General features: G+C 42.1%; 2 protein-coding genes across 2 annotated transcripts in view; both read right to left on the bottom strand.

The window, feature by feature from the left end:
- The window catches only part of SYCP3 (synaptonemal complex protein 3), a 113,354-nt gene that overhangs the window by 3,721 nt on the left and 89,116 nt on the right, over positions 1-20,517 (bottom strand). Inside the window, exons 2-5 of the mRNA XM_083462091.1 lie at positions 6,520-6,658; positions 4,523-4,601; positions 3,273-3,307; positions 591-708 (exon numbers count right to left, since the gene is read on the bottom strand). Coding sequence (XP_083318217.1) covers positions 591-708; positions 3,273-3,307; positions 4,523-4,601; positions 6,520-6,652 — 365 coding nt within the window. The 5' untranslated portion in view covers positions 6,653-6,658. The remainder of the gene's footprint in view (positions 1-590; positions 709-3,272; positions 3,308-4,522; positions 4,602-6,519; positions 6,659-20,517) is intronic.
- The window catches only part of GNPTAB (N-acetylglucosamine-1-phosphate transferase subunits alpha and beta), a 43,462-nt gene continuing 34,938 nt past the window's right edge, over positions 11,994-20,517 (bottom strand). Inside the window, exons 16-21 of the mRNA XM_083461845.1 lie at positions 20,304-20,417; positions 17,923-18,008; positions 16,429-16,527; positions 15,712-15,879; positions 14,902-14,992; positions 11,994-13,986 (exon numbers count right to left, since the gene is read on the bottom strand). Coding sequence (XP_083317971.1) covers positions 13,909-13,986; positions 14,902-14,992; positions 15,712-15,879; positions 16,429-16,527; positions 17,923-18,008; positions 20,304-20,417 — 636 coding nt within the window. The 3' untranslated portion in view covers positions 11,994-13,908. The remainder of the gene's footprint in view (positions 13,987-14,901; positions 14,993-15,711; positions 15,880-16,428; positions 16,528-17,922; positions 18,009-20,303; positions 20,418-20,517) is intronic.

A 20,517-nucleotide genomic window follows, 5' to 3' on the forward strand; every position in this document is an offset into this window, starting at 1 on the left:
GTAGGTTTACAATGCAATCGTATGCATGTTTACTTCAAGTAAGCCCAATTATGTTCAGTGAGGTGAACTTCCAAATAAATAATGTAAGAGGTCAGGGGTCCCTTTACCTTTAAGAATGTAACTTAAATGTTATTTTAAAGAATTTGCTTTCTAAAATGAAATATTCTGATTAGGAACCAACTCCTTTACTATAGTAAATTACCAGGAAATCATATCCAGACAGACAATCAAAACTCAGACACTAAGTCCAGGATGGAAATTCTTTTTTGGTCTAATGTCACATTTCCAGGGGAGCGGTACAACTTGTTGGGGGGCCACATGCTGCTCATGGGCAGGAACAGAGCCAATAGTGAGCAGGGCCACCCTCTCTCTGGCACCCCCATTTCTCTCTTCCCCTGTTTAACATGCTGCTAAGAGAGGGAAAGATAGATTGCTCTTCCCAGGTCTGATCTGATCGCTTGCATATATTAATCCATTTTGGCTTTTCTGCCTGTTTGCTCTCCCTACCTACATGGAATCAGACTGAGGGCCACAGGTTGAATCTCTGCCACAAATGTGCAATGTATGTTAGTGTTAATTATAACCCCCACCTTTGCTCTTGTTGTGTTTTCCAAACGTGTTCTATTTTCTGGTTGCTTGTTTTGAGAGAAGCTTTCGTGTACATTTCTAATCTTTTCCTTTTAGCCAGAAGAGCTTTGTTAATGTCCGCTGCAGAAAGACAAAGAATCATTAGGCACTGTATCTTAAAACACATGTAAAGGTTTATAAGATTTGCAAAGAAAGGCTAGAATGTCTCACACACTACACCTGAAGGGCTGTTGCAGCGTTAGGCTACAGTAGTGGCTACAGTAATTAATGCATGAATTCAGGGACCTCTTCTCAAACTAATTTTGAATCTAGTATAAGCTGTATTAAAATTACAGTGTTTATATGGCAGCTTTTATAGTGTGTTGATCTATCAGTGAAGTATTTTGCCATCAACACTTTTAACACCCCACAATAAACACAGAAACTAAGCGGAAGCTGGCTGGCACAACCTAGTCTGCCCAAAGATTTGGATTCTTCTTACATGAAGCCCTTTTCAAGCAAGCCCATAACCAAACAATCTAGGCAGGTGCTTTTGTAAAACATGATCCTTTTTCAGGCTAAAACTTTAGAGAGAACTCTAATAAGAGACAGTAGAATATCAAAGGAGCAAAATACAGCATTGGTTAAGCAGTTGCCTTTCTTCACTGTTAAGTACAGTATTATTCATGTTCCATGATTTGCAGACATATTCCAAAACTTCATGAAGTTCAAGATGGCTTTGAGAAAGCTTGTGGCCCATGCTCAAATTGGATAAGCTGTAGCCATGCTGTTTATCCTTAACAGGACTGAAACCTCATTAGAGAAAGATTAGTTGATCAGTTATATGCACTTTAGTCACTAGATTAATCAAATCTGCATATAGGTAAAAACACAGCTGAAGGAAGAAACACATTTTGTCAGGGAACTGCCATCAGTGCCGGAGGGAGAGAGCAAAAGCCAGAGGGATTCCAGAGAGTGTCCAGGGATCGGGAGGAGCAGCCCATCTTCTGGGGAAGAGAATCAGCGTAGCACCAGTAGAGAAGGGGGGCAGATGGGGGAAGCGGCGAGGCGGTCCCATGACTCCTTGCCTGGGACCAGCGGGGAGAGTAGGGGTCCTTCGCTGCCCACACCCTCCTTGCGCAGAAGGCTTTCGCGCAGAGAGAGTAGGAGGAGACTAGGCGTCAAAGAGCTTCTTTGCTGGAAGAAGTTTAAGAAACGCCCACTGACGGATTCTGCCAGCGATTGAGTCAGCCACAGGTGAGTGGCTGTCTGGACAGAAAAGGTTCACTTAGGCAACCCAGCCAGGTGTTTGCATCCAGCCGGGGAGATAAGCACCAGCTTACGCACGAGCAACCCCTAGAACCACTACACATTTGTTTTTAGATTATGTGCATGTGTTGTAACTGGCATCATTTCAGAAGAAATAAGCATGCCAAAGGGAGATTATGTTTTAAGCTGTTTCCTGCCATACAGTAGCTTTTATAAGCACCTGTATTAAAATATATATTTCTATTTTTAAAAACTGCTCCTGAGTTAATTGGGATACTTTTTAAGTCAGTTGATTAGATCAAAGAAGCATTGCAAGTCCTTGTCCTTGAGCAGGCATTGGGATAAACTAAGAAGTCTTTTTTCATCATCCTTTGTTAACTACAACCCTTCATTACAGAAAACGGAGAAGAGCTAGGTTCTTGCTATGGAGGCAATTGATATGGGCACAGACAAGACGGAATCTTGCCAGTAATGTCTAACAGATTAATGAAGGCCATGTTCCATCACATTTTGCCCTAGCCAGTCTATTTTAGTAGAATTTGCTTCATATGAGAGTGAAACCCAGAACAAAGACATAGAAATTTCTAAGTAAGCTTTTCCTGAGCAGGCATGGATAACCTGCACCCTAATCTTGAAGTTTGCATTGGCACATCTGCTTTGGCAAAGTTATTGCAACTCTGATGTACCGTATTTTTCGCCCTATAGGACGCACCGTCCCATAAGGCGCACTTAGTTTTTTGGGGGGGAAATAAATTATTTTCCCCCCCAGGCGCGGGGCTGGGGCGGGGGGGAAGCCTGAGCTTCCCCCGACCCCAGCCCCCAAACAGGCAGCTCTCTGCAAGCCGTGGGAGCCCAGCGCTGGCTCCCGCTGCTTGCTGAGAGGTCCACGAAGCCTGGACGCGCTGAGCTCGGCGCGCGCAGGCTTCAGCATGCAGGCAACTCTCCGCAAGCAGCGGGAGAGGTCCGGGAGAGGTCCGCGAAGCCTGGAGAGCAGAGGGGTCGGTGCGCACCGACCCCTCTCGCTCTCCAGGCTTCAGCGAAAGCCTGCATTCGCCCCATAGGACGCACATACATTTCCCCTTCATTTTTGGAGGGGAAAGAGTGTGTCCTATAGGGCGAAAAATACGGTAATCAATTGATCAATATATTGAAGTACTACAGATGACAATATCCCACTACACTCCTGCCATCATACTACAGGAAGTAATGTTTGGAATGCAAATTGTTAATTTGTTCATATGACTAAAAAGAGAAAATTTATTTTAAAAACTGGTTTATATCCAACTAAAGCTAGCCATATCCATTTATTTCACTGGGTCTACTCTGAGCGGAACTTACTTGGAAACAATTCTGTATTTTGAAATAAAAGGGCAGGACCCTTCTCCCATATAACTATTTTATTAACTGACAGTATGTAAGTATTTTCTAAAACATACCTCCGAATCTTTCCAGCATATTCTGTACTTCCCCCCTATAAAAATATTCATATTTTTAAAATGACATTTTTGCATTAAGAGAACTAGTTTATATTTTTCAGACATTATTTGTAAGTGGTAGCAAGCTGTAACAGAGACCAACAATAATTAACACCACTAAAAGCCTTGTGACAAAGGGAGGGGGGAAATCAGCACTGTGAAGGGGTGTAATCTTTGGGGCATCTATGGGGGGGGGGGGAGAGAATGTAAACTACAACAGCATGGAGAAACTAAATTAAATATTGCCAAGATTTTCCCCATCAAGAAATATATAATCAATAAAGGGCATAACCTTCTGTTTATGACTCAGTAGTTTAAAACATCTTATGTTGAAATCTGTCATTTTTAATTATAAGCTTAATGAGTCTGCTGAAAATTCTGTCAGAAATGCTAACGTTCCTAGGATTCTTGGAAGCCATGGCAGTTGAAACAGATTTAAGACTGCAATCCTAAATACATTTACTGTGGAATAATTCTCATAGAATTCAGAGTAACTATGTTTAGAATTATGCTGTAAAATTGGTTTACATTTATAACATGGTTTACATGGGCTTCTATTACATTATGAGTTGATCTGTTGGAGATTTGATGGTGGTTTGGATGTAACTTAATATGTGAAGAACAGTGCAATCCTTTCCATGTCTACTCAGAAATCCCACAATGTTCCTTGGGACTTGCTCCCTAATAGTCTCCGTTAACTTCAGAACTTCCTTGCCTCTCTATTCTGTAATAATTTTTGAAAAGAGGGCAACTGAATTATCCTTCCTTAATTAACTAAAGTGCACTAGATTCAAAGGTTCTTTTCCTCCAATGGAAGAGGATTCCTCCAACGGGGTAAGCACCTTATATCAGAGTAAGCTCCTTACTTTTGGAAGAAGAGAAGCTTTGGATACACACCAGTATTTAACCACTTCAGATGTTGTAGGCCTACAATTCCCATTATCCCTGACTATTTGCCATGCTGGCTGAGGCTGGTGGGACCTGGTCCAACAACATCTAAAGGGCCACAGGTTGTCCAGCTCTGATCTACAGCCAACAAATTTTTAGTTACGTTCCTATGTAAAGGTGCTGTGTTTTAACAACGTAAAAGTAATATATACTTCTGGCTACAATAATCGTAACAAAAAGGCACTGGAAACGTAACTGATACCTTATAACTGTAAAAAATAATTTAACATTACATGGCAAAAAATAAATATCAAACTATTTACCCAACTTCATCTTCAACTACAGGACGAGGAGTCAGCGAAGGTCTTTTTTTCCCATGTTTATCAATTATTGGAGTTTCATCTTTATGGGAGGGAAATAGAAGGTGCAGTTTACCAATTACTTGTATCACATTAAAAAGTTTTAAATCCCATATACCACTTTTAAATGAAAATTCTTCAAAAAGCAATTTACAAGTTACATAAAATATCGTTTAAATCATATAAAACACTGCAAAAATATCAAAACAATATTTGAGAACATAACTAAAAATCAAGAGTAACCATCACTACCCCAGCATAATATAAAGTTATCACAATTAGGTGAAAATATTAGTTTTGCATTCAGCTCAAATTAACTGATAAAGGCCACAGTAAAAATAGCCTGTTTAAAACCTGGAAGGGATGGGCTCTGTGTAATCTCCCATGAAATCACCTTCCACATCTGGAGGGCCATGAGCAAGAATAGAAGACAAGGAGGAGGAGTTTGGATTTGATATCCCGCCTTTCACTCTCTGTAAGGAGTCTCAAAGCGGCTAACATTCTCCTTTCCCTTCCTCCCCCACAACAAGCACTCTGTGAGGTGAGTGAGGCTGAGAAACTTCAAAGAAGTGTGACTGGCCCAAGGTCACCCAGCAGCTGCATGTGGAGGAGCGGCGACGTGAACCCGGTTCCCCAGATTATGAGACTACCGCTCTTAACCACTACACCACACTGGCTCTACCCTTGTCTGTCAGCTTGCCAGTCTTATTTCCATTATAAATAGGCACATAAGTAGAGCTTCAAAGGCAGATCTTAAGGTACAAGCAAGTTGCTATGGATCCAAGCAGATCTCAGGCTTTTTTTAACTAGTATTCCAAGATCCACCAACCAGAACTTGGTGCAAAGACATATATTGAAAAAAGAGACAGCAATGCTTCTGAATACCAGTTGCTGGAAATCACAGGAGGGAAGAGTGCTCTTGAGCTCAAGTCCTGCTTGCAGGTTACCCACAGGCATCTAGGTTGGCCACCGGAGAGAATACAGTGCTGGACTAAATAGGCCATTGACCTGATCTGGCAGGCTATTCTTATGTTCTTCTGCATCCAGGAATTTGTTTTGAGTACCAGAAATTAACCAAATTCAAGGTCCTTCCCCACAAAGAATACCCTCGTTAACCCCTGCCTACACACACTTTCTTCATTTCAACAGTATACTGGAGGGGGGGGGAGTTCTCATTTTGTTCTTCTTTGTTTATTATTACATTTATATCTAGCTTTTCTCCAATGACCTCAAATCATTTTCCCAATTACCATTTTACCTTTACAACATCTCCGTTAGGCTGAAAGACAGTGACTTGCCCAAGGCCTCCCAAGTGAGGTTGGTGGCTGAACCCTTGTCTCTCTCTGAGGTCCTAATCCACTATGCTAACCGTTAAACAATTGGGAATCAGAAATCCTTATCAATTATCGAGATCTTCCAGTAGATCCTGATCTACCTTTTTCCCAGCCTAATTTTAGGCAACCCTGCATAAGCCATTCAGAGCTTTTAAAGCTGAACACCAGCACTTTAAATTGGCCATAAGGATTGCACTGGAAATCAGAGCAACTGGTACAAAAGTGTAATATGCTCTAAATGCTCCAACAAAGAGCTGAGAAGCTACATTATGTTCCATTCTCTATGACTGCTGAGAATGCCAGACTATCTACTCCCAATCCCTCAAGTGGAATCCACTTTCAAGAAAGAACTTCACCTGCTGAATCAAGCAGCAGGTTTGAATCCTGCTCTGCCAATTGCATGGTCACCTAATGAGGAGTAAACTTCTTCCATTTCACAAATAAATTTGCTGTTGCGAAGACAGCCTTAGGCAAATGCCAAGTCAGGTTATTCAGCAGTCCTATTTAATAGAATTTGGGGGGTGTGCCCTCCCCTATACTATTGTGAGAAGAAGGATGACTTATCCTATTTATATTAGGAGTGCAACAAAACAAAATGTGTTCATCATTTTGTACTGATTACTACACCTTCTCTAACATCCTCTTCAGAGCCACTCAGATGTTTTTTTGTATGTTCTTCAAAGTCGTAGGCATGAACAATTGGATCTTCCTGTGCCAATTTAGCAGTTTTTGCAGCAGATTTTCTTCCTGATGGTGCCATAATCAGTAACTGCCATAAAATATATATATTTTGTTTAATTCACCACATAACACACAGTATGAATTTAAGATAGGGAAAATAAGATACTAAGATACCGTAGATTCCGGCGTATAAAATTACTTTTTAACCCCGGAAAAGAGGTTAAAAAGTCGGAGGGTCATCTTATACGCCGGGTATGGGTGGTGCGGAGTGGAGCCCGCCCCTCGCTGCGGCGGCTCCAAAGCAGCTGCAGCGGTGGGCTCTGCTCTGGGCGGCTTTCTCCTGGCGCGGAGCCCACCCCCCGCTGCTTCAGAAGCAGCGGGCGGCTGGCTCGGCTCTGCGCTGGGAGAAAGCCACCCGGAGCGGAGCGGAGCCCGCCCTGCTTCGGAAGCAGCAACAGGCTCTGCGCCGGGCAGCTTTCTCCCGGCGCGGAGCTGCCCAGCGTATCAGGCAACTGGGTTTATAAGACGAACGCCCAAATTGCAGCTGCCAATTTGGGGGGTCGTCTAATACATCCAGTCGCCTAATATGCTGGAATCTACGGTACTATTTTATCTTGTATCTGCTATTGCGAATTCAGTCAGAATTCAATACATGTCTGCAGAATATTTTTACAAAGCTTTCACACATTTTGAAGTTGAACCTCATTTGACTACGTAAGCTACAGTGAATAATTATTGTAAAATGTCTCCAAGAACAATTTTTGAATGAGCTATTAAAGTTTAAATAATTCTGCTAGACCAGCTGTGCTACATGAAGTTCTTTGGCTCCCAATTTGTTTCTAGGCCCAATTCAAATAACTTGTTTTTACATTTAAATCACATGATATGTTGTAGAATCAGGATATCTAAGTGGTCATCTCCTCTTACATGAAGATCATAGAATCATAGAGTTGGAAGAGACCACAATATGTCTGCATATTTCAATCTTTACAGCATGGGTCTGATCCAGTCCCCCAAACAAATTATTCCGAACCCCAACCCCAAGCTCCCACTAGTTTGGCAGAGGCAGGAGAAAGGAAGCTAAAGCAGACAGTGCTGGGGTGGGTGGAACTGAACGCCTCGATGGGGATGTAAATCATCTTCTCCCTGATCATTTGATGAATGCAGATGTGACCCCCTCCCCCTCAGTTGACCTGCACAGACCAGCTGGGGAGGGGAGACAGCTTGTTCATTGTCTCCCTGTATGTGTGAGCATGTGAAAGTGCAAGATGGCCACACATATTGCTGACATGCATCCCCCAGGGGGTTGGCCAAGGGCAAATGTGGCCCTTGAGCCTGAAAATGTAAGCCCCCCCCCCAGCTCTATAGGGAGCCTTTCTCCGTGTTTCAACATCATTTGAGGTGCTGGTACACACTGTTAGATCTATTATGTATTTGTTAAGTTCTAAGATTTTGTACATGGTTTCTAACCAATTATTACTTGTACCACGTTCAAGGTGTGGTTGGGCTACTGAAGAAAGAAAACCACAGTCAAAGATAAACAATTAGGGATTCCATAATCTAAGAATACTGTTGTTTGACAGCATACTGTTCATCCCCCTTTCCTCCTCTCCCATTTTGGAGCACCTTGTTCTAGCTCCCGATAGTACAATCCGCTTACACACCCGGGTGTGTTTTAGAATTGCAGCCTCAAAGGCTGCTTCACTCAGCCACAAGAGCACAACCAACAACCTCTTCCCGCTTTTCTTCACTTACCAAACTTTTCTGCTCCACCTTCCCTTCAAGCCCAAGGCTTTTTATTTATTCAAAGTGCATGCATGGCACATAGGGTTCTCCTTCCATTCTACCCCCCCAGTCACAAGAGCCCTGCAACCCCGCCCCCCCAACCAAACTCACTGCAATCAACTGAAGGCAACCAACCTTCAGGGTTATTGTTTTTATTTTGATTATATATTCTGTGGTTTTATATTTTGATTTTGTTCTGTGAACCGCCCTGAGACCTCCGGGTACAGGGCAATATATAAATCAATCAATCAATCAAATGAATGAATGAATGAATGAATAAAACCATGCCGTGGGCTCCCCAATCTCTCTCACCACCAACAAACTAATAAATGGATAGGTGGAGAATCTGTCCACGTGATGCTGACACAAAAAAAACCCACTATACAAAAGAAGGAAATCTACCCCTCAAACTCACAATGCCTATGATAGCCATGTCTCACACAAAATGTAACTGACTCTATGAACTGAAAACACCAAATGTAACTGACCTGCAGTTAAGTCTCTATGAACTGAAAACAGAGACGTTATACACCTTGGTTATCCAAGGAAATCTTTCAATAAAGACAAACCAACCAGTCCTATTATTTATTTATATACTGCCCTATACCCAGGGGTCTCAGGGCGGTTCACAGAATAAAATCAGTATATAAAACCACAAAATACTTAAAAATAAAAACTGCAACCCAATACCCCTCCCCCCCCCCACACAAAAAACATTTTAAAAGGGCACAGGATGTCATTAAGATCAACCAAAGGCCTGGTTAAAAAGGTACGTTTTTTGCCTGGTGCCTAAAGGTATACAATGAAGGTGCCAGGCGAACTTCCCTGGGGAGAGACCTATGAGGTGGGGCGGGGGGGGGAGTGACTCAAAATCACCCCCCGCCAGTTTCATGGTTGGGGGCGGTAATTCGAGCCGCGGCCTCTCCTCACCCACAGCCTGGCGCTCTAACCACCAAACCAGCCGCGTGACTTGATCGCCTTCCCTCAAGGTTTCCCGCCTAAATTACCTCAGGTTCTGCCGTTGTCCTTCCCCACCCGGGTCCCCTTTAGCCAGACCTCCAGGTGTTCCCCTTCCGCCAATTTCTCTCTTACAACCACCCAGCGGCATTACCTACTTTCCCAAACCGCCGCTCCCCCTCCCCCCCCGTCTTTCTCCTCACTCCCTGAAAGAAGGAGAAAGAGGGAAAGGTGAGGCGGCGACGAGAAACACTACAGGACCAGGACGGGCGCAAAGAAAGTTCTAAGCAGTTAATAAACATCGCGTCCTATGGAACCTGCGCCAGACCTAAAGAAAAGGCACCCGCCGCCTTCGCCGCCTGCCTCGCGTCTGCACGCGCGAACGCAAAAAACCCCAAACGGATTAAACTTCAGGGGGCGGGAAAGGGGTTGGGGGGGGTATCACAGTACACGCTTTCAAGCAAAACATGCCACATTTCCCTGGCAATAGTAATAATAATAAACTAGCACAGAAGCAGAAACGTTCTAACCCCGCTAGGCCGGTTTTCTGTTTGCAGGGAAGTTTTATATGAAGCGGGGGAAACTTCCAAAAGATCCCGCCGCCCCCGTGCAGTCTGAAGTGGTGCAGTCCATTCTTTCTCTTCCAGCGGATCGGCTGCACCTGCCGCCTCAGGAAGCTGTATCCGACTTTTTTTTAAAAGAAGAGCCTATGGTTAGTGCTGCACACCGTCTGAGGCAAAATAAATAAATAAATAAATAAATATTTTTTGAAGGTTGCACTCGATTTCCCCCCCTCTAAACAAAATACCGCAAGTCCATCTCTCACTTCTCCCTATTGGTAACAATTAGTTAAATAACGATTTCCTGACATATCATAACCCACACAATTACCTGCCTCAGGTTGGTAGCAGCCGCATCACTCAGCCTAATGGGAGGAGCAGTCCTGGCCTGCGCATTTCTCACTTAAATTTTCTCAGAGTGAAACTGGCAATTTTATTTTTAGGAGAGTTTCTATTCTCTTTCCCTTTTTCCAATCCCATTTGTGGTATAAAAAACATGGGTGTCGCAGCTGCCCTCCATCAAGAAAATAAAGAAAAATACTTAACTGACCAATTGCATCACAGAAAACTCGGTTCTGCCCCCCTAACATAAAGCCTCCCCCCCCCCAAATAAATTCTGGCTACGCCCATATATAAAAAATTAAGGGTTTTCAGCAGGAAGCTACCAGAGATACTGATTGGAAATGAAGCAGTGTGACCACCCCACAACAGTTGCAGGTGCAAACAGTATTGAAAAGGCGAAATGCGACTGTGCCAAAAGTATCGTGAGCACCGATCAACATGAATGTGAAATGAAAAAGACATCTGAAGGGACTCAAATGTTCTGGCTTATTCTTTGTTCCACTTTTGTTGTGAGTTAGTCCATTCAGATATCAATGAGGTGGTAGCATTGGGGAAGTAGCACTGGGGCGGGCGGAGGGGGGGACTAAAGCAAAAGAAACCCAGCAATGCACTTTTATCGTGCCAAAAACATGTGCATAATACTGGATCAGCCTGGAGGGGCCCTGAGATGAGTGCAGGGTGGGGACCAACACTGTCCAGGCTTGCACCTTTGGTGTTGCCAATGCAGCAGTTTGACTTCACCCCCAGGGATGCACAACATTGTCTTTCGAGAAAGTTGCGTGCCAACAACAAAAGGAGCCGCTTTGTAGCACTACAGACTGCCATTTTTTAATGATTAACAACAACCCTCACTGCAAGTAAAAATACTATTCAATCAGGAGAAAGCTTCCAGCAGTCTGCTTCTTATAAACCCCCATCTGCACAATGGTATAATCCATCCTACTACAGTACTTAACTCTCATTGTGTAAACGATGATCCTTTTCGCACTTTTTCTCCAATTCTTTACCAAACATGTAGACTGGATTGCACCTGCTAATCCTGTTCCCAACCTCTGTGCATTCTGAGCATAAATACTCTTTCACATCTTCTGTTGAATGCGCAAGTCAGGATCTGTCGGTAGAATCCTGTGCTCCTTCCAAATCGTCAATGCATACAGGTGTGAAAGGGACTCACACTGCAAGTACAATTGCTTGAGCCAACCCAAAGTGAAAAGTGGGAGAAAATGGGCAGAAAATGGGACAGACCACCATAAATTCATTGGAAGATTGCTCCAGTTTATATAATAAAATTGTACTTTCCATACCTGTACTCTCCTCTAGCCTTGCTACTTTCCCATTCCTGGTCCCCCACTGATGCTGTCCTCAAACTTTTTCTTCTTCTTTTAAAGCAGTCAGGTGTGCATCTGTGTGTAACATTTAGTTTAGCTCTCTATGTACAGTTGAACTTGTACCCAGACTAGAATTTCTTACTCACCAACCCTAAATATTGGACCAATGAGCTGCTTGACACAGTAACTGTATTTACCAAAGTCAAGTTTGATCTCGGTTTGGACACAAACTAGTTAGCATTAATCATGGTCTTCCTAATTTGGAGGTCACTACACACTATAGTAGACACAAAGCTGGGTGCGGGTGGACAATGTTGTCCACAGCAGAACTCCACTGGACACATAACAACATAGTTCAGTGTTGTGAGTAGAGCCACAATGCAATTGCTGATTTAAAGTTTATTGTGAAATGAAGCTTTGCTTTTTAAGACAGGCAAAACAAGTAGCATTTTAAAGAAGTTGAACTAGATTTATTTCTTTAAAAATTAGGTGTATGCACTTGATAAAGAATAAGGTGCCTTTTTGATTTAAAAATACTTAACCACTTTTCAGAGCATTAAATACTTGATCATTTTTCTTGACACACACAATATAACATTTTTAAATCAAAAACATCTGTTAAAAGAAAGCATATATTTTACAGCACATGTACACTGAAAATCCCCCACCTTCATGATAAAATAATTACTGAGGTGATTATAATCCTGAAAAGTTGTTAATATCATGATTAAAGACATTTCTTTTAAAATAATCTGGGACAAGAATCCCTTTTCTTTTCTTGGTCTGAGATTTGTTTTGACATAACAGGGCAGATCACTAGACTATTTGTATGTCTGAATTTTTGAAAATGAATGCTTGATATGAAAAAATGGCTGAGTGTCATGCTCTTAGTTATACCGTTAAAACAATACAAAGTATTGAAAACTTATATGGAGAGGCACTTTTGCTGCTAAATATACACTGCTTGTACACATAATGCAGCCAAGCCCCTTTTGTTTATAGCCCTAATTTTTTTAATTAGGCGTACAATTCTTACTAGTGTTTCTAGAAACTGAATGGAGTAGATTGAGCTGCAGTTTATATTTTGATCAATAAAGGCATTATACAAAGAAAAGAATCAAATGTATTTAAATACCATTTTTTCATAGTCTAGCAGCAGAACAATATAGCAAATAGGACTTCACCATTCTAATCCTTCATTCTATAGATGAATCCGCCTTATATTTAAACTAGATATACTTTACAAAATGAAGAGGGTACCTTAATGGGGGGGTGGGGACAGACATAAAGGCTACTATCCTGTTCCTTTGCACATGAAGAAATGGATGCACAGCTGCTCAAAAGATCTACGTTAGGACTATCCTCACATCAAGCTGCTGCTATTCCAATCAGGGATTTGTGTTAACGGGGATACCTGGACTTTCCTAAAAAAAAAACCCAGAAGCTCATTCTTTCTTATGCTTTCTGTGTGGAGCTCTCGTCCTGCTCTTTCAAAGTAGCCTATTGGTCAGGAGCCTGAGGAACAACAAACATGGTAAGCCCTATGTTCAATGGACTGGCTACCATGGGGAATATATAACATAACAAGGCCTGAGAAATTGTGTAGGTGGCAGTTACAATGGAGTGTTGTGGGAGTCAGTTCATATCCTGCCCTCCATGTACTCAAGAGGCAAGTTTATAGCTGTGCTTTACTGTGCAAAACATAGAGGGAAAGGTTAACTGACTGAACGGTCAATGGCACATCAAATGCCTTGGGATGCAAGCTCAAGGACACATCTAACAGAAGATTCTATATCCAACATTATTATTTAGTTGGCAAAGGCTACTGCAACAAATGCAGCTATGTTTCTTTCAGTAACCCTTTTTATAAAAAAGGATATGCACTCCGGAAATTATGTTTGTGAATTGCAACCGTCTGAGAGCTGGCAACACAACCCTTCCTCCCACTGTCTGTAAGAGCACATTCCTAAAACATCCCCTCTTATGCTGATAGCTGGGCAATAGTTAGGATGGTGAATATTTGCCTGTCTGCGAAGCCTACACTGGTCCCAGCTTCAGCCAAGTACATGGAAAGCTACTACCAGCAGCTTCCCCGCACTGGCAGTAGCAAGTGCTAAAGTCACAAAATAGGGTTGGGCACTGGTGGCTTTGGGTCTTCTGGATCCAGAACCTCACAGATCCTCCTAGGGGCCCAATTCTCTGGCTGTTCAGTAGCGTGGGTGTCATACACAGAGCCACAAAAGCTGTAATGGATGGTGACACTTCTGTTCATGCCCAGCACACAACTATCAAGACACTTCTGAGACGAAACATTGTACATGCTCATCACATGTTGAGGTAGACTGATTTACAACAGAAGTCTTCTAGACCTTCATTCTTTCCGGGCAAACTTCTTTTTGAATCCTTCTCCTTGGAAAGAACTTCCGTTTGAAGGCTACTAACTGAAAAAATAAAGAACATGTTTGTGTTTGTGCGCAAATGAATACTTGGCAAAATCAAAACAATCACATGGTTCTTTTCCGTTCCCCTCCTCCCCAGGATGCCTCTGCCTGGCACAGCTATTTCCATGGGGGACTATTTCACCTCTGGAGATCAGAACAGACTTCACAACATAATGCATCTTGTGGGGGCAAACTGGGGAGCATATGTTTACACATAAATGCCTCAGTAACATGCATGTTCAAGAGTGGCTCCTGTATACATTTCCTCACTTGATCCAGGAGTTTATGTGCAACTCACACCAATTTGCTGGCAATAGCACTTATCTGGAGAAGGGGAAGATTTGAGGAACAGAAGACTGGATTCAGTCCTCCTCATACACCCTCCCTCCAGAAGAGATATTTGGTATTATTGAGAATGTGATGTGTATCCTTATTCCTGGACCCAGCTTTTTAGCCAGATTAACTCCCACAATGTTTATGCGCACTGTTTATGCGCACTGTTCCTTAAATGCCCACCCATGCAAAGAAGATCTGATCTTAGTTGAACTGAAGCAGCAGAAACTGACTCCAGCTACACAGATGTAAGGAACGCCAACCGGACTAACATCTACTGAATGCTTTTGTTCTTATGAATGTAGTCTCAGTGTCTCTCACTGAATCAGAGTTGGACGGAGTGTTTTAAGCCATCCAGTCAACTCTCTGCTCTCTTCACTGCAACCTTTTCCACCATTGCTGCTCCACAACCTTTGCTGAACTTGTTTTATGTGACACCCAGTGGCCGGTGCAAACAGGCTAAAACAGTAACCCTGGCTTAATATATTTTACAAAACCCTTTACTGGGACTTTTTGTGATATGGTTTAGCAACAGTGATATCCTAAGAAAGTTTAATATTTGCATAAAATTAAATCTTTTACCTGCTCAGCAAAAAACGAGGTGACAGTGAACACAATCAATGTCACTAACACACAATGCGTCCAGAACTTCAGCTTGTCTCTGTAGGCCCTCCTAAACACAGCATTTTTAAAAGAACAAAATAGTATTAAATATCTATATATTCCTAGAAACATAACATTTATTTTAAAATATTTATATGCCACTTTTCCAGGAAAAGCCTATTCAAAGCATTTTAGAAGCAACAAAAACTACAAGAATAAAAAAATCAATTATTACCAAAACCAAGAATAAATCAGACTCAAAAAGTTAAAAACAAATTCAGAACTCCAGTAGCATAATAAAAATCCAGCTTTCTCTGGTGACCAGAACAAAATACTGCTCAGGGAAGGTAAATGAAAACAAGAGTATAAGGCCTGACTGAAAGCCTGCTTGCCACAACTCTCCTGTGAGAGAGTTTCAAAAGTGTGGAGCCACCACAGAAAAGACCACCTCTTTTTCTCTTATGGTTCTCTATTTCATAGACCTTGGAGGTAGCCTCAGTGTGTTCCCAGGTCCCGGTGAGTATCTGGTCTCAATTTAAAGTGCTCTTCTAAACCTTAAAAGCCTTAAATGGTTCAGGCCTGAGCTATCTGATGGACCCCCTGCACTTATATTATCCTGTCCACACACTGATATCTCAGCTGGAGGCTACCTCCAAGGTCTATGAAATAGAGAACCATAAGAGAAAAAGAGGTGGTCTTTTCTGTGGTGGCCACATTTTGAACCAGCTGAACAGTACCCTGAAGATCGCATCCCCAGTATGCTCATTTCAAGGGTTCTGAAACACTTACCATTCCTGAAGCTCCTGGGTGTGAAGAAAACGATTCCGATACTCTCTGGGCAGCTCAAATTGGGATGGTATGGGAAACATTGATTCATAGAAATCCCTAAGCACTGCCTTTACTGTCTGAGCATCCTTATGATTGTGATCAATGTTGTCGTTGAGGCAAACAAATTTTCTGAGAGGAAAAAAATAATCAAGAAAACCAACGTTCTTATTGGTTGGGACAAGTAGTAAGCTGTTATCTGCAAACGACACACTCCCATATCTCAATTTGTTTTCTAAAAACCTTCAGTAGCCTGGCTCTCTACTCTGAAAGAGTAGAAATACTGTGAAAGAACGTTTCAGAGTATTTATTGTACATAATAACGGATCATAAAATAGCAGCAGTTTTGCGTAGAAATATATGATTCCTACAACAGCAATCCTTCTATATAGTTGCAAGATCAATTCAAGGTGTTTGAGGGCCTAATATTATAAGAAAAATTGTTTCATTGTATTAGGTTTCTAGGGATTCTTAGGCGTCACATTAAAAGTAGTTAATAGTTTACCAAAACAGAGTCGATAATGCCTACTTTGCTTCTTCCCACTCTTGCTGGGAGAAACAAACCATGGTCTCTAGCTTTAGCATTAGCATTATGTCCAAACCACTGACTGTTGTTTGCTTTCTTCAAGCAAACCACAATTAATAAACATTTTACCTCAAATCTGAATGAGAATTGCATACCTGGGATTTTTTCGTATGTCATCCAGCTGTCCGACTACATGAGAAACATTGGTGCGGATCATTTTGAAGGCAACTTCCTCCTCTCCCATGATTTCAAACCTTAGCATTATATAGGAAAACATAACAGTAAATGCGAACAAAGGATTTACAACAATGGTGTCACTTGTGTTAAAAGGAATTTTTAGTGTATAAATGGGTAGCCCCGTGCCCATATTGGTTTTTACCATTTTTCTATATTTACTCATACAAGGAAACAGAGCCTGATGACTACAGCACTTCTGTAAAAACGTATGTTCCGCATTTAAAAAAACAAAACACTATTAATTCTCATTTATGGTTTGGGGATGATGCTTTCTAATGCGAGTACAGCGGTACCTCGGGTGAAGTACTTAATTCGTTCCGGAGGTCTGTTCTTAACCTGAAACTGTTCTTAACCTGAAGCACCACTTTAGCTAATGGGGCCTCCTGCTGCCGCTGCACCACCGGAGCACAATTTCTGTTCTCATCCTGAAGCAAAGTTCTTAACCTGAAGCACTATTTCTGTGTTAGCGAGTCTGTAACCTGAAGCGTATGTAACCTGAGGTACCACTGTAGTCCTTTCTATACACCACCCCTAGTGTCCATCTGGGATCCATGCTGGCATGGAGGGCATTACAAGGTCTGTGTCCCCACCCAGCCCCAGACCAAGGAGGCAGAGGCACAGACTTAAAAATGCCCCCAGAATGCTTTGGAGCACTGCACATGTGCAGAAGGGGAAGAGAAGACAAAATAGGAGAGCATTAAGGGCATACATCCTTGCATAGGCAGTGCACCACGGCTCAGAAGGATTGTTCCCTTTGTGCAGGGACACAAGCCTAAAAGTGCCCCAAAGGGATCACAATCATACCTGAAGACACAGCATAAAGCATATTAGAAAATGATGTAATTTGTGTCTGCCTAGCTGCTGAAGTCAGCCAAAACACGTTGAGAAACTACCTATTAAAATTTAATTGCACTTTATTGGCCTTGCCTCGAGCACTTTTTCCTATTACAGGTGCAACCTCCCTCCCATTTCCTGTTAGCTCTATTAAGCATGCAATTCCCTCTTCTCTTGGGCTTACTGCATGACTCAACCCAACAGGTAAGAGGTGCCACCAGGTGTGTACAGTGGCTTGCTTGAGGATAATTCAGCATGACTTTCAAGATCAACCATGGATAAATAATCATTTATAATTAATCACATTTTAAACAGAAAGCACTTTTACTTCTATCACGTCATGCTGCACTTACCAAGGAGGCTTTAAATAAACACATACAATTCATTCTATAGGTCAGGAGTAGGGAACCTCTGGCTCTGCAGACAAGGCTGGACTACAATTCCCATCATCCCTATTGGCCATTGCTGGCTGATGCTTATGGGAGTTGGAGTCCAACAGTATCTGGAGGGTCACGGGTTCTCCACCCTTAGGTGTTTCTATATGTCTGTCACAACTGAAGTAAAATAATACTGGATACCTGTATTTGTTTTTGTCCTTATACGTTTTATGAATTCTGTCAGTCACAAGCTTGCAGTTGGTTAGCAGATTTTTTGTCACTGGGGGCTGAAAACGGGGCAAACAATCAATTAATTGGTTGGTTATTTATGCATATTGTTTTTCTGTATTTTAAATGGAATCATGATGTAGCGAACTCCCAGCTAGTTGTCTGCTTTCCTTATTAAAAATATTGTCTTTTTTTGCTGCTGATCAGCAAAAGTTCTTGGGATTAATACTGATGATATGGAAAACAAATAACTTTTTGTATTTCATAAGTAACAAGACATTTAATCCAGTATTCTGCAGGGAGGCAGAAAAATGCTACGGTGCAAGCCAATCAATGTCAACCAGGAAACTACTCCAAGTGAGATCTGAACAGCTGGTATATATTAGTCTTATGATTTCTAATCCAGTCACAAGCAGTTCTGAGAAACAACTCTCCTATTCTCAAGGGAAGCCTTTTAAAGGTTTAGCCTTGTTCTTGGAAATCCAACAACTGAAACATTTCAAAAATAACTTCAGTCATGATGTTAGAAACAAAAGATATTAATTATGATGCTATATTTAGTAGATATTTATTTAAGGAAATAAAATGGCAGATTGTTAGAAGTGTTTATCAAGGGCATTAAGACACAGTAAAAGGAGGGATACAGAAAAAAACATAACAGAATTCAGCTTATTTAATAAGAAGGGTTCTTACTTTATCATAACCAAGCTGTTATGTAGTTAAAATAAATTTCATGCTTAGTTTGTCCCTCCCTTCCCTTCCCATCCACTCCTCTGTTGCATCTCTCATGTCAACTTTTATACTGTGAACTCCTTGGGGCAGGGACCTGCCCTCCTGTGTTTTGTAAACCACTATGCAGGAACAGCAACAAAAACAATAATCATGATGGAAAATTCTGAGCAAATTAGGCTGCAGTCCTATGCAGACTCACCCAGGGGCTGTAGCAGATGGTGTGCTGGGGCTGCACCGCTCACCTGACATCTTTCTGGCTGGGTCACTGCTGCATATAGTGACTAAGAGGAGGAAGTGGCAGCAGCAAGGTTGGCATGGTGCAAATGCATTGGTGGAGCCAATCCTGCTGGCATATTTGCATCGCACCAACCTCACTGCGGCTTTACCCTTCCTGTTGGATGGCCAGAGGTCAGGTGAGTAGTACAGTGCCACCACAATACCATCTGCTACTGCCTGAACACTATGGGGCTTATTTTTGAGTAGACATGCATAGGACTGTACTGTTAGCCTCCTAAAGGATGCAATGCTAAATGGAGGGGGTGGGTTACTGAGAGGAGATATGATAGCCATCTTCAAATATCTTAAGGGCTGTCACATGGAGGAGGGAGCATGCTTGTTTTCTCCTGCTCTGGAGGCTAGGACTCGAACCAATGGCTTCAAGTTGCAAGAAAGGAGGTTCCTACTTAAACATCAAGAAGGACTTTTTGATGGTTCAGAGCTGTTCCAATAGTGAAATGGTCTCCCCTTGGAAGGTGGTGGCCTCTCCTTCCTTGAGGTTTTTAAACAGAGGTTGGATGGCCATCTGTCCTGGATGCTTTAGCTGAGATTCCTGCATTGCAGGGGGTTGGACTAAATGATCCTCAGGGTCCCTTTCAACTCCAATATTCTATGATTCTATGAATTCAAAACCATAAGCGTTCAGAACAACTAAACGCATGTAAAAATATATACAGTAATTAATTTCACAGTTGCCATGGCCAGTTTCCATCAGCCATCAATTTTTTGGGTAAACAGAAATCTTTTTAAATTTCCCCTGAAAGTCAATGATGAGGGAGGTGGACGGACATCACGAGGAAGGGCGTTCTATAAATGGGGAACCACCACTGAGAAGGCCCTGTCGTGGATCAAGGCTAACTGGGCAGCAACCAGAGGCAGCACCACCAACAAGGCCTTCCCTTCTGATCGCAGGACGTGTGATGATTGATACTGGGAGAGGTGATCCTTTAGGTACTTGGCTCCCAAATAATTTCCCCAGCTGGTTTAGTGTTTCTTTTGTCCTTCAATTACAGCTGTTTTGTGTTATAGGACTAGGTGTTTTTGACATTTAGAGGGCATTCAGCAGCAGCTCTTGGTACTCTATTGAGGAAGGAGGGAGGTTTGCTCTTAAATCACAAATAAAATCAGTGGACAAGTTCAAGCTGTGTGCATGTCTGAAGTAGGGAGATTTGCTCACAAAAGAAATTAACGGGGAGCAAGACATCTCAGATTACTGGATGCAGGGATTTAAACATCGGCTTTTGACCATCTGAAATTATACCAAATATTTTGAAAGATGTTTTTTGAAATGCCAGGCTGCACCAATTGGAGAGGGAGATGAAAGTATGTTTGCAACAGTTCCTTACCAGATTGGGGTCATAATATGCCTCCTGAGTTGGTGGTATGTTGTGAATCCGAGTGATATTGAATGGAAGGGATTTAGAACAATTTATTAGCATTTGCTCCAGACCTGTCAAATCCTAGCAAGGGAAAGAAAAGAAAAGAAGGTTATGCATTTTCTTTCTCTGCATGGATGAGCTTTACTGCACACTTACACACAACCATGACTTTTGCTTATGA

This window comes from Podarcis liolepis, assembly GCF_965112155.1.
Source record: "Podarcis liolepis genome assembly, chromosome: 10".
Taxonomy (NCBI): Eukaryota; Metazoa; Chordata; class Lepidosauria; order Squamata; family Lacertidae; genus Podarcis; species Podarcis liolepis.